The following is a 13,071-nucleotide window of genomic DNA, read 5'->3' as shown; positions in this document are numbered from 1 at the left end:
GAACACTTAGCTTATCCATAACTAGTTAGCTGACCTTTGGTAAATAACAAATCCTTTACCTCCCTTACCTTGTCTACAAAATGAAAATCCAGCTTGGAACTACATTTTATGTATTTTCTCTTACTTAGAAAAGGACTCTGAGAGTGGATACATTCATATAGGATCTCTGTAGATTCAACTCCCAGATTCATCTCACTTCTCTCTGCTAAGCTCCAGGCCTGGGTCTTAGGCCCAGAGTGCTTACACTTGAGAAGATCTCAGAGGTCTTCTAGTCCAATTCCCATTTTATAGATGAAAAAATTGAGTCCTACTTAGGGCAGTGAAGTGACTTGACTAGGGTCACACATAAATAAGCATCAGAAGCAGGATTTTGAATGCAGATCCACTCAGTTGAACTCTAGAGTGTGTTCTCTACATTATACCATATTGTTTGACATCTACAATCTGGCTTCAGTGTATCTTTCCAAGTTGACAATTTATCATTCCCTATTATGAACTCTATCCAGATACACCCTTAGTCAAATTGTCCCCCCATATCTAGAATGCTCTCACACCTCACTACCTTTTGGAAAATCTAACTTCCTTCAAGGCTTAGCTCAAGTGCTGTCTTTAAAAAAAAAAATTCCCTCAGTTGTTAATGCACCTCTATTTATTTTTGTATTTATATATCTGAGAATAGGCTTTATCCTCCTCCCATCCTCCAGTAGATACTCTTTGAGGACAGAAACAGTCTTACCTTTGTTTTTGATCCTCAGAGCCTTGCACAGTTCCTGGCGTGTAGGAAGAGCTTAATAAATGCTTATTGATTGACCTGCATTTTATAGATGAGGGAAAAGACTTAGATGTGTATGACTTGCCCAATCACTCGAGTGATAAGAGATATTCTTGAACTTTTTTTTCCATTGTTCTTTCTACTTAAGCACACTACCTCTTTTCTAGATACATGCTTTGTGATAATGGAAAACCAGTTCTACTTTTGGCCACAATGGCCATGAATTCTTGTTAAATACATCGTCTTATGTTTTTAGCTCCCAGATGGCCGAATTATCAAAGTTGGTGGAGAGAGATTTGAAGCACCTGAAGCTTTATTTCAGCCTCATTTGATCAACGTGGAAGGAGTGGGTGTTGCTGAACTGCTCTTTAACACAATCCAGGCTGCTGATATTGACACCAGGTAGGTTAGGATGATTCATGTTTTCATGCAACCTTTTAGAAATGGGTATATTGTAAATAATTAGTTGAGCTTTCAGTTAATTGGTAAGTACATGAAAATCATTTCTGTGAACTTCAAATATAAAAGTAATCCGTTATAGTAGGTTAAAAACCACTTTTTAAAGAATATAGTAGTTGACCCTGATTTAAGTGATATGCCCAGTTTTTGTTAAAAGTAATTGGAGAAAGAGATATTAATGAGTATAAATTAAAACAGGACATATATTTTAGGAGGGTCTTGCCATATAGCAAGCTGAGTCAAAGACTGTCAGATGCCCCTCTGATACTTTCTAATTATGCTAAATATTTTTGGCAGGGATTGTTTTATCTCAGTTGATATAATATCTATTCAATTCCGTAGGATCATAGAAATAGGGGTGGAAAGGACCTCAGACCATCTCATCCAAACTGTTTTTAAAAAATTCTGAACTTTACACACATCAAATGAGTATTTCCATATACAAAATAGAACATAAAAAGAGCATTGTGAATGAAACTGGATCTTTATTCCATTATATAATAATATAATATATTATTATAGGGCTTGCTTTTCTTTTTTATAAAGAATAAATTTAACAGGTAACTTCAAAATTATTCTTACCTCATTATTTTTTACCTTTTCTGTAGGGTTTTTAAAATATACTTCCATGTCCTTTTATCTTCCTCTCTTTTTTTTTGGCAATTCTCCCTAGCTTACCTTTGCTTTCTACTCTCCCCCCTAACCCCCCCCCCCATGGCCATATCTGAAAATGTATATCATATACTTCGTTTTGAGTCTGTCTGACTCTTCTCTGAGGAAGGTGGGTTGCATATTTCATCATTGCTCCTCTGAAATTTTCAACCCTTCATTTTACAAATGAAGAAATTGAGGCCTGAGAAGGTTGTGATTTGTCAAAAGTAGTGTGAGAAGGGGAGTTTGAACTCGGCTCCTCTGACTCCAGAACCAGTGCTCTTTCCACTGTGCCAACTTGCTTCCCATTACTTATGACTGGCTTTTTTTTTTCATTAAAAACTGTAGTATTCAGAGCATAATTGGAGCCAATAATGCTTTACCCAAAGGAGCTTTACATTTGAGGGTGATAATACTTTCATCATACATACAAAAATATACCTGAATACACAATATTTATATACTTCCATACGTTTAATCTTTATAACTCCAAATATATTCCCTCTTACCAGTACAAAGAGTAACATACCTCTTACTGGAGGCCATTATTTGGGCATACAGCTGAGAGACTTGTGGTCCACTAACAGCATTAGGATATGTTTATTTGTGACTAGTGGTGTTTTTCCATGCAATATTGATGACAACAGGGGCTTAAGTGGGATTATCTAGGTGAAACCACCACATTAAAAGCAAAATCAGGAATGGTTCTGATCAGGCAGTATGTGAGAAGATGGAAAGAGCAATTTGATGAAGCACCTTCTCTGTACTGGACACTAAGCTGGAATTTGGCTTTGAATCTCCACTCTATCAGGTGTTATTGGGCAGAAGCACAGCCTAGTAAACTGGGATTGAGAGGGCAGAAGCAGCCTGGAAATCCAGCTCTTTCACATGGACATGGTGGTGGCATCCTACCAGTCATGCAAGAGTGGGGCTGGTGATGTTGCCCAAGGCCAGGCCAGGGCCCAGTGACTCCTGAGGGGCCACGACTCCAAGCTTTCCAGATTCCGAACTGAAAGCACTGGTTTCAGTGTCAGTGGAATTTGGGGGGGGGGGGGTGATGGGAGGGAGGGCATTGTAAGGGAAGATACTGTTACTTACCAGGTAAACTTGACCTGGCAGCGTGGGACAGAAGAGCCAGCACTGGCTCACCTTCTGGCTCTTGTTGGAGAGGCTCTCATTGACCTCAGAGCAAAGCACTTCCCTTCAGTTTCCTTACCTGTAAAATGATGGGATTGGATGATGACCTCTAATGGCCCTTCTAGCTTTCAGGCTCTGACTTGGCTATGTACCAGTGTGATCTCAGATGAGGCTTTTGATCTCAAGACCTCCATTTTAATATCTGTCAAAGGAGGCAATCTGAATAGATAATCTCCCTAAGAATACCAGATAAGTCATTGCAGTACATTGCATATCCAAAACTAATGCATTTTGAAGGCACTGAAGAGAACATTGGACTGGTGACTAGAAATCTGAGTGTTGGTCCCATTTCCATCACTGGAGAAATCATTTTGCTTCTCAGTTTCTCTTCTCTTCCCTCATTTATAAAATGAGAGGGTTGGAGGAATGGGTGATTTCCCTCATGTCTTTTCCAACTCTTAAGTCTATGACCTGATTTATCTTCTCTAGATCCGAATTTTATAAGCACATCGTGCTTTCTGGAGGATCCACCATGTACCCAGGGCTGCCATCTCGTTTGGAACGCGAACTTAAGCAACTTTACCTAGAACGAGTCTTAAAGGGAGACGTGGAAAAACTTTCGGTAAGAATCAAGCTACCCAGCTGAGAGAATCAGAGGAAGTAGATTAAGAGCCCTGATAGCCACTAGAGGGAGCAAGGAGTCCGGTCTTTAAACCATTGGTTCTAAGCTTGCAGATCTGGTTCTGGGCTAGCTGGGCTGAGTTTTTTTCCCTTGTATCTTGGAATGACCAAACAGGACTGTCTCTTTCAGGTAGGCTTCAGGGGCTGGCCTACAATCATGTGGTGACTCTGAGAATGAACTTTTCTGATTTTATTTTTCATAACCAAATCTCCAACTGAAGTGATTAAATCTTTCCTTCCCTGCTCTGCTTCTCTCTAAGCACCTACTTGATGTACCAAATTAGACACTGGGGAGGGGAGGGGAGGGGAAGGGAAGGGATAGAAGAAATTTACTGTTCTTAAGAATTTTGTTATCTTTCCAAAACAAGTGTTAAAAGTTTATAAATTCATATCCCTCCCCCAATTTCTCTTCTCATTGATCACCCCCTCCCCTATTTAAACTTGTATATCCTAAAACCAACTCAGTATCTCCCCCAAAAAACCTTTTTACCACCACATTTCTGAGGCAGCTAGGTGACATTGGACAGATTGCAGAGCCTGGAGTCAGGAATACCAGAGTTTAAATCCAGTCTCAGGTTCTTATTAGCAGTCTGATCCTGGGCAAGTCATTTAACCTCTCTTAGCCTTGGTTTCCTTAACTGTAAAATGGGGATAATACCAGTACTTAATTTTCAGTATTGTTATGCGGATCAAATGAGATAATAGTTGTAAAAAGTGCCTGACATGGGGTGGGGGGGGAGCAGCTCAGTGAATTGAGAGCCAGGCCTAAATATGGGAAATCTTGGGTTCAAATCTAGCCTTGGACATTTGCTAATTGTGGGACTCGGGGCAAATTAACCCCCATTACCATTCTTCTGCCTTAGAACCAATACACTGTATTGATCTAAGACAGAAGACAACTTTTTAAGGAGGAGAAAAGGTCCCCAGCACAGTAAATGACACATAGTAGGTATTATATAGATGCTTATTTAATTTCCCTCCCCCTAATTAATGGCATTATACTTCCCCCAATCAACAGGCTTGACAATCCTGAGTAATTTTTGACTCTTTGCTCTCCCTTATTCCTTATACTCAATTAGTTGTCAAGTCCTATAGAGTTTCTTTCTATAGTATTGCTCCCATCCATTGCCTTCTTACACTTCCCATTGATATCACTCTTAAGTTAGACCTTCATTAATTTTTCTAACTATTAGTTACAATAACTTTTCCACCAGTTTTCTGGCCTCTAATCTCATCCTCTTAGAATCATAGCCATTGTAATATTCTAAAAATCAATCATGCCATTCCACCTCTGAAAACAACCCCTTTTTGTTTCCTTGTCTACTGAATTAAAAAAAGAAAATTCTTAAGCTTGGTATTTTTAATTGGTCCATAATCTGATCCAATGTGGCTTTGGGATCATATCTAGGCTCTTTCATGTATTTCATGTTCCAGCCCAACTGGACTACAGGATTTCCTCCAGCACTTTCAACATTTCTCTGTAATTTTGTTCTCACTTCTTTGTCTTTCTGCCTAACACATGTTTGTTAATACTCTGTTCATTTTTCAGGGCCTGCTTTAGTATCAATTCTTTTTTAATGCTCCCTTGGCCAGAATTTAATGTTTTCTTCTGTACTTTAAAAATACTTTGCCTATACCTCTTTTTCATAACTTATCCTAGTTTACACTAGAAAGTGTATTTCATACTTAGGTTATCTATTTTTTTCCCTGTTGGATTGTATGCTGCCTTTGAGGACAAGAATTTTATTTCATTTCTTTTATCTTCTCTCAGTTCCTAGGACAGAAGGCACCTTACACATATTAGTCATTTAATGTTTAAAGGGAAGAAGGAAATAGTCATTCATTAAGTATCTACAATACACTAGACATTGTGTGTGTGCTTTTACAGATGATATTTTATTTAATCCTCTCAACACTGGGAAATAAGTGCTACTATTATCCCCATTTTTCATTTGAGGAAACTGAGGCACATGGAGGTGAAATGACTAAACCAGGATCACGTAGCTATGTTTGAGATTGGATTTGCATCCTAACTTCAGGTCCAACACTTTGTCCACTGTGAGCTGACATTGGGCAGACCACTTTAACCTCTCTGAGTCTCAGTTCCTTCCCCTCATCTGTTAGACTATTTCTGAGGTTTTTTATAGTCCTAAGTGAAAGTTCCTAATAGTAGGAATATAAGTAAGAATATAGAGAAGGGGCTCTTAATGTGGGGTCCATGACCTTGTTTTTGAAAATTTTTGATTGTATTCCAATGTAATTGGCTTCCTGTGTAATTTTATTATTGTATTCATTTTTTAAAAATTCTGAGGAGGGGTCCACAGGTTTCATCATACTTCTAGAAATGTTTATGATATAAAAAAGGTTAAGAACACCTGATATAAAGAGAAGATGAAGTTACTTATAAAATGTACCTATACTTAAAGGGATAATATAGGAGGACCAGCCAGATTTGGTATAGTTAGAAAGTTATAAACTGATCCAGTGGACTGCAGGCTCACTGAATAGAAGCGTTGGAAGCAGGGGATGGGCTACAATGTTAAATATTGCAGAGAGGTTAAAAAGGATGAGAACTTAAAAGTTTGACAAATATAATAATAAACACAAGATAATAAAAATAGGACAGTGAAATAATTCCTGTGGCATAGTCTCTTTTGCCCCATCTAGCACTTCATTATATACTTATTTGCTGTCCAGTAATTTGGTAATTTTTCTTTTTCTCAATTAGATAGAAAAGGACCCTTGAGACTATCTTTTCCAACTATTATTTTACAAATGAGGAAATTGAAGCCCAAAGAGACTTGCCTATACATAAAGTAAATTCACCAAGGCAGGATTTGAGCCCATGTCTTCTAACTACAAACCCAGTGCTCCTTCTGCTGTCTTTTCTATTGGGGAGGAAAAAAGGACCTTTGAGGCCATCTTTTCCAACTTTCCAATAAAATGAGCCTGAATCTTTCATAGCCTTAGGTATAGTACTAGACTGATTGATACTTAATAAAAATTATATTTATTAAAGATGGAATCTTAGAATAATTATTAGGTTAAGTTCTTTATTCTACAAACCCAGTTCCTCTATCACTTATTGACTTTCAATTACATTTTAATGCTGGGCATATTTTCCATGAAGGTGTCCACATAAACAAAAACTTGAGAAACACCATCAAGGAGAGTAAATCAGGGAAAACTCTTTAAAAATGCTTACTCAAAAGGAGATCTTCCAGGTGCCAGTCACTTCTATCACCATTTGTTTCCTTGGTTCCACAAGGTAGAAAGGACTGAAGAATGAATAAGGATGTCCCTGCTTCCTTCATTCAGGTCTCCATTGGCTTATCAGGCATATCTGCCAGGCCTTTGAGTCCCTTAGATGATGCTCCATTGGGCCAGGCGCCTTTATCTCACCTGGGAGAGCCAAGTACTCTTGTTATTTCTTTACTTGTCTTGACTATCCATTCCCAGCTTTTGTTCTCTCTCACTTCAACTCATTCTCATTTTAAGCTCTTTTTAAAACAAGTGTTGTATAAATATTAGCTACAATTATCATCAGAATATTAAACAGACCAAAAAACCAAGATCCCAAGCTGAAGAACCTCTGAGGGAAGTGAGATTAGTAAAGACTTCACATGTAGAAAATGGTGCTTTGAAGGAAAGGAATGAGAAAACCTCTTTAGTTAGGAAAAGGAACAGTATATAATAAGACTGGAAAGGTAGATATTGCAATTATTCCTTTATCTCCACTAATATGATCAATCTTCAGATCAGCCTAGCTTTCCTCTTGCTTACTTCTTAGCACATTATTGTCATCATAGCTAACATTCATATAGCCTCTGTTATGTGCCCTGTACTGTCTCAAACACTTCTATACATTTATTCTCATATGATCCTCTCCATACCCCTGCAAGGTAAGTGCTGCTATTGACTCCATTTTTAACAGTTAAGGAAACTGAGGCAAGCAGGTTAAGTGACTTGCCCAAAGTCACACAGCTAGGAAGAGTAAGGCAAAATTTAAACTCTGACCTTCCTGACTCCAGGCTTGACACACTGCCTTCCTGCCCAAACACAAAACATTTATGGAATATATATATAGGAAATAAATACAAATACAAAGTAGTTTAGGGAAGCTTCTGTACAGGATAACACCTGGTCCCCATTGGATAAATAGTAAACAAATATTAATAATTTATATATCATAAATAATCAGTTCAAACTCATAAAGAATGCAGACTAAACTAATTTTGAGATTCCATTAAATAACTTGTAAGTTGTCAAAAATTACAAAACTTAACAAAATTCTCCCATAGCAAGATCTACATATTGGTCAACTTTGTTTTTTGTAAAGAAATCTAGTATTATACAGTGAAAATTATAAAAGCCTTATCAGTAGCAGTTAGGTAGCATAGATAGAGCACTAGGCCTGGAGTCAAGAGAACCAGGGTTAAGATTTGGCCTCGGACACTTTCTAGCTATGTGACCTTGGACAAGTTATTTAACTGCACTTGCCTATTCCCTTACTGCTTTTCTGTCTTGGCAGAAGGTAAGGGTTGAACAACAAAAAAAGTAGCCATATCATTTAACTCAATGCAAAAATATCTTAAGAAAACCTAAATAGCCAGTATTTTGGTAATTGCTAATTAAACTGTTCTTTATTAAGGCAATTTATGCAGTACTGTGATGCAATTTAAAATTAATATATGTAAATAAATTAGATAAAACATGAAGCAAATGAAAAATAATTTTGCTAATTGAGGCTATGTACTAATATGCTATAAGATATGGGTAAAAAATGAGTGAGGAAGGAGAATAATAAATTACTTCTCAAATGAAATTCTTTTTTTAAAAGACAGTTTTCAGTTGTTTTAATCCTGCCTTTTTAACCCCTGTGCTTAGCATAGTGCCTTACCTAGGTAGTTAAATACTTGTTGATTATGCTTTCCTCCTTGCTAACTTACAATAGATCACTTTTACCAAATTGTTTTGATTAAATTAAGTATTTTAAATATTGTTCACTGGTTTCCTTTTCCTTTTTGTTTATGTACCATATTGAATTAAAATTCACTATTCAATATGTGTGACAAAATGAATAAATTGAAAAGGTTTTCCAAATGCTGGTTGTGAGTATACCATTTTATTTTAGATAGTACAAAAAGTGTTTGTTTTTCAGTGTTTCATTTATTTTTTCATGAGCATTTAAAATTTGAATTAAAAATAATAATAGCCAACATTTATAGAATTCTTTCTATGTTGGGTACTTGTATACAGAACACTTTACAATTATTGTCTTATTTGATCCCTATGAGACCCCTCTAAGGTAGGGAGGGACTATTATTAACTCTAATTTACAAATGTGGAAACTGAGGCAAACAGTGGTTAAGTGATTCCCCCAGGATCACACAGCTAGTGAATATTTGAGGCCAGATTTGAACACAGGTATTTCTGACTGTAATATCTTTGCCATGAAAACTCCAAGTGGGGTCACAAAGAGTGGGATATGATTGAAATGACTGGATTACAATAAATTCCTGACTCTGGGCCCAGAGATCTGTGCACTGTACCACCTACATGCATCTAGAATTTGCTGTTTAGTGGCCCATATTTTTTTTAAAAATGAACTAAATCTATTTCTCTTAAGAACATAACATTTTACTTTTGATTCTGTAGAAAATAGAATTTGGGTTTTTTAAAAATCAAGAATCTCAGATCAACTAGTCCAACTTACATGTATACAAAAAACTAGCAAGTGTCACTAACAAGGGACACTGATGAGTGGTCATCTTGTCTTTGAAGACCTCTTTAGTAGAGGAACCTACTACTTTTCCAAGGCAGCCCATTCTGCTGATTTATATATCTAAGAGGCACTGAATAAATGGTTCAATCGCATTGTATTGGGTAGATGTTTAATTTAATTGTTAGGAATTTAATCCTCATTAAAAACCTCAGTCTGCCTCTCTTGTAATGTCTCCCTGTCCCTCTTTTCTCACAATCCTCAAACAAGCTTGATTTTTTTCCTTTTCTCTATACTTGAAGGTAATCATTGTTGTCCCTGAAATCTTCCCTTCTCCAGGCTGGCTATTCCTACTTCATTTAGATGGCAGATTCCCTATAATTTATGATATTCGTTTTGTTTCTCTCCCCATTTTAGAAATTTAAGATACGCATTGAGGACCCGCCTCGCCGAAAGCACATGGTGTTTCTGGGTGGTGCAGTTCTGGCAGACATCATGAAAGACAAAGACAACTTTTGGATGACCAGACAAGAATACCAGGAAAAGGGTGTTCGTGTGCTGGAGAAGCTTGGTGTGACTGTTCGATAAACTCCAAGCTTGTTCCCATCACATCTTTAAAGCTTTCTTTCTTTTTTCTCTTTATTGCCAATCTTTGAACTTATTCAGCTACATGACATGGAAAAGGCCTCTTTGTGCCCTTTGACTCAAAAGGTCCAGTTTTGTTCTGATTTCTCTGGGAAGCTTTGTTAAAACATTGGTAAATGTGGCTAAATTTGACTATTTAATTTGACCACTTCCCTACAAACAAAACTGACTGCTTAAGGGGCCTGTCTGCTGCATTGTTCTTTCTCTTTAGGCATCTGAATAATTCCTGTAGGCTTTTTTATTTTCAGTTTACTGCTATAATGCTGCTAGCTTTTGTCTTTAGCACACCAGGTGGTTTGCCTTTCTTAGCATAAGAAAAACTTTTACTGCAGCTTTTATAGCCTATTCCTTTTGTTGGGGAGTTACCTTTGCACCCTTTGTAGCCTTTCTTCCATACTGTGGAGCTTTAAGCTGTCACTGCTACTATAAATACCTTAAAGCCTTCCATGTGAATGTCTTGGGGAAATATCTGGTTCTGAACTAAAATGTTAAAGTTCTCTCCGCCCCCCTTCCTCCAAGAGTTATTGGGGATGGGGTTGGAAATAAGTTGAGAGGTGTTTTATTTTGATTTTTGAGCTGTGTATCTTTTCTGTGATTATATAGGGTGAACTTTATTTACATTACTTTTTATTTTGTAGGTTTTCTTTTTTAATTTTGGTATACATTTCCATGTGATACAAAAAGCAAGGATAAAATAATATTTAATCCATTTCCATATGGTTTAACCTTCGCTTAAAAAAAAATTAAAAACAACTCCAAACCTTCATCATCCTGGGACTGGTTCCCTAGAATTTCTCAGTTGAGAGAAGCTTTTAGTAATTCTAAGTACAGAGAAAAACATTACTTTAAAAACTGAATTGTAAAATTGATAATTTTTGAAAGTGCTTTTGTTTATTTCTGAAGCGCTTATATTAAAATTTTGCAATGGCAGTAACCTAGTGCCAAGTACGGTTCTTAAATAGTGGAGATTTCCTGTAACTGACCAGTACTTATTTAAATAAAACGACGAGATATAGTCACTGGTAGTAATTAAGAAGAGATACCTCTACTTGTATTAAAAAATAACATTGGATTATGGGACTGGTTGCCAGTTGATAAATATTCACTCACAAGTCATTTTTGCTTGTCTTGTTTTGATACCTGGAAGGGGGCAGGGTGAAAATCAGTTGTTTGAAATGTTGTTTACAAAAGAAAAATCAAGATTAAAAATGTAACTATTAAAAAACATAATTGTAGCTGCTAACTCTTCCACTTTTTATGCTTGAAAGATTTGCTGTTTTATGTAAATACATAGTAGGCTCTTGCCTATGCTATGTCATTTGTGTAAAACTACATAGTGGTTCTTAGTATTTATTGGAACTATCAAATAATATCATGCAGATGAAGTTCTTTCCAAATCTGTTGAATAAAGTGATGAGATTATATTACTTTGAGTTAAAAATGAGGATTTTCGAAGACCAAGAGCCTTCTCCAGAAGCATTTGTTCGCTAACAGTGATGTCTAAAGAAAGGAGATAAAAGGGAACTGGACCTATGATTCTTTGTCTGAGGAACTCTCTCGGTCAGGAGCCCCACTCTACTACCTATGGCAGCTTACTGCAGTTACCTAGAGCATTGGAAGGTTGAGGGACTTCCCCAGTTAAACAGCCAAGAGGGAGGGCATGAACCCCTAGGCTTCCTGGCTTTGAGGCTAAGTCTCCTGTATTTTACACTGCCTCTCTTGTCTTTAAAAAAAAGGAAGCTTTTTTAGTCCTATATTTATGAAAACTTCTGTTTAAATGAAATAAAGTACAAAAAAGAGGTTAGTCATGCAGCCAATATTTTGATAATGGTGATTGTATTTACCCTTAACTTGGAAAAAGACAAATTTGCAGGCATGCTGGATGTGCTTTTCAGTACCTTCACATTAACAATAGGTAATAAATCTTGTATTGATATGAGGTATTTTGGATTCCTAAAGTCTTCTAAACTTGGACTTCATGAGGTAGGAGGGCACTCTTGCGCTATTAGCCATATCAGAGGATCCACATTTAGAAGAAGTATTGGTTATACTAGAATAACTCTTCAACATAAATGGAATAACTTCTGACTTTTGAATATTAGTCAATCCATGGAATAAAATTTTTTTAAAAAATATTCTTCAAAAAATTGTTCCCTTGAATTGAAATTTTTCATTGATATTTTGAGTTAAAATAATACTTAGTGTTTCATCTTTATACACATATGTATTCCAAAATCCCATTTTGAAATTTAATTCTCATTAGTTGGTTGAGTACACTTAGAAATGTCTTTTTGAGTGTCTTTGTTTAATTGCTGTTTTCATTGTGTCAGATATGGTTCTCCCCCCCACCCCCTGAAGTTTCCCAGTACTCTCATAGCTTAAAACAAAATACTGATGTGAAAGAGAACTGGTTTTGTCTTCTAAAGACTACAGTTGCCCAGATTTATAATTATGATGCTTTAATTTGATTTTTTTATCCAGAATTTGCTTATGGCTTTGACAGTTAAAGGGTTTCTTAGGATTACATCCTATTTTTAAACATCTATCTCCTTAAAACCGCACCAAACTTTGGTATTTAGGATGTTAACCCACATAAACTAACCATACAGAAGTATTATTATAGTTCTGAGCAATGTTAAAATATATGGAAAGCCATTTGAGAAACTGTCAATGGATATTTCAGTAGAATTTTTAATTTAATTTGAGCACAGGCCTTTTTTATTAAAAAATAAAATCAGATTTTTCAGAGTTTGTCTGGTTTTAGTCTTTTTGATAACTGATTACATTTTGTCTCATTTTCATGTTTTGTAAATTCGTGTTTTGTTCTGTTTTGCTAGAATGTCATCATTTGACAACCTCTAGAAAGTATGTTATGAAAAAGCCTAAACTGAAATTTCCTGTGACTCCCACTTTCACACTTGGCCAAACCAAAACTGTTATTTTGGTATACTTATTAGTTTTGTCTTATAAAATTTTATTGAGTGAAATTTTTAACTAAGGCTGG

At 36.2% G+C, this 13,071-nt stretch overlaps 1 protein-coding gene across 1 annotated transcript in view; it reads left to right on the top strand.

Moving 5' to 3' along the window:
• The window catches only part of ACTR2 (actin related protein 2), a 51,971-nt gene extending 39,156 nt beyond the window's left edge, over window positions 1-12,815 (top strand). Inside the window, exons 7-9 of the mRNA XM_007476739.3 lie at window positions 1,029-1,174; window positions 3,509-3,641; window positions 9,840-12,815. Of these exons, the coding sequence (XP_007476801.1) occupies window positions 1,029-1,174; window positions 3,509-3,641; window positions 9,840-10,010 (450 nt within the window). The 3' untranslated portion in view covers window positions 10,011-12,815. The remainder of the gene's footprint in view (window positions 1-1,028; window positions 1,175-3,508; window positions 3,642-9,839) is intronic.
• The last annotated feature ends 256 nt before the right edge of the window (window positions 12,816-13,071 follow it).

The sequence above is a fragment of the Monodelphis domestica genome, chromosome 1, assembly GCF_027887165.1.
Source record: "Monodelphis domestica isolate mMonDom1 chromosome 1, mMonDom1.pri, whole genome shotgun sequence".
Classification (NCBI taxonomy): Eukaryota; Metazoa; Chordata; class Mammalia; order Didelphimorphia; family Didelphidae; genus Monodelphis; species Monodelphis domestica.
The sequence above is the reverse complement of the archived record's forward strand: the minus strand, read 5'-3'. Positions and strand labels throughout refer to the sequence as shown.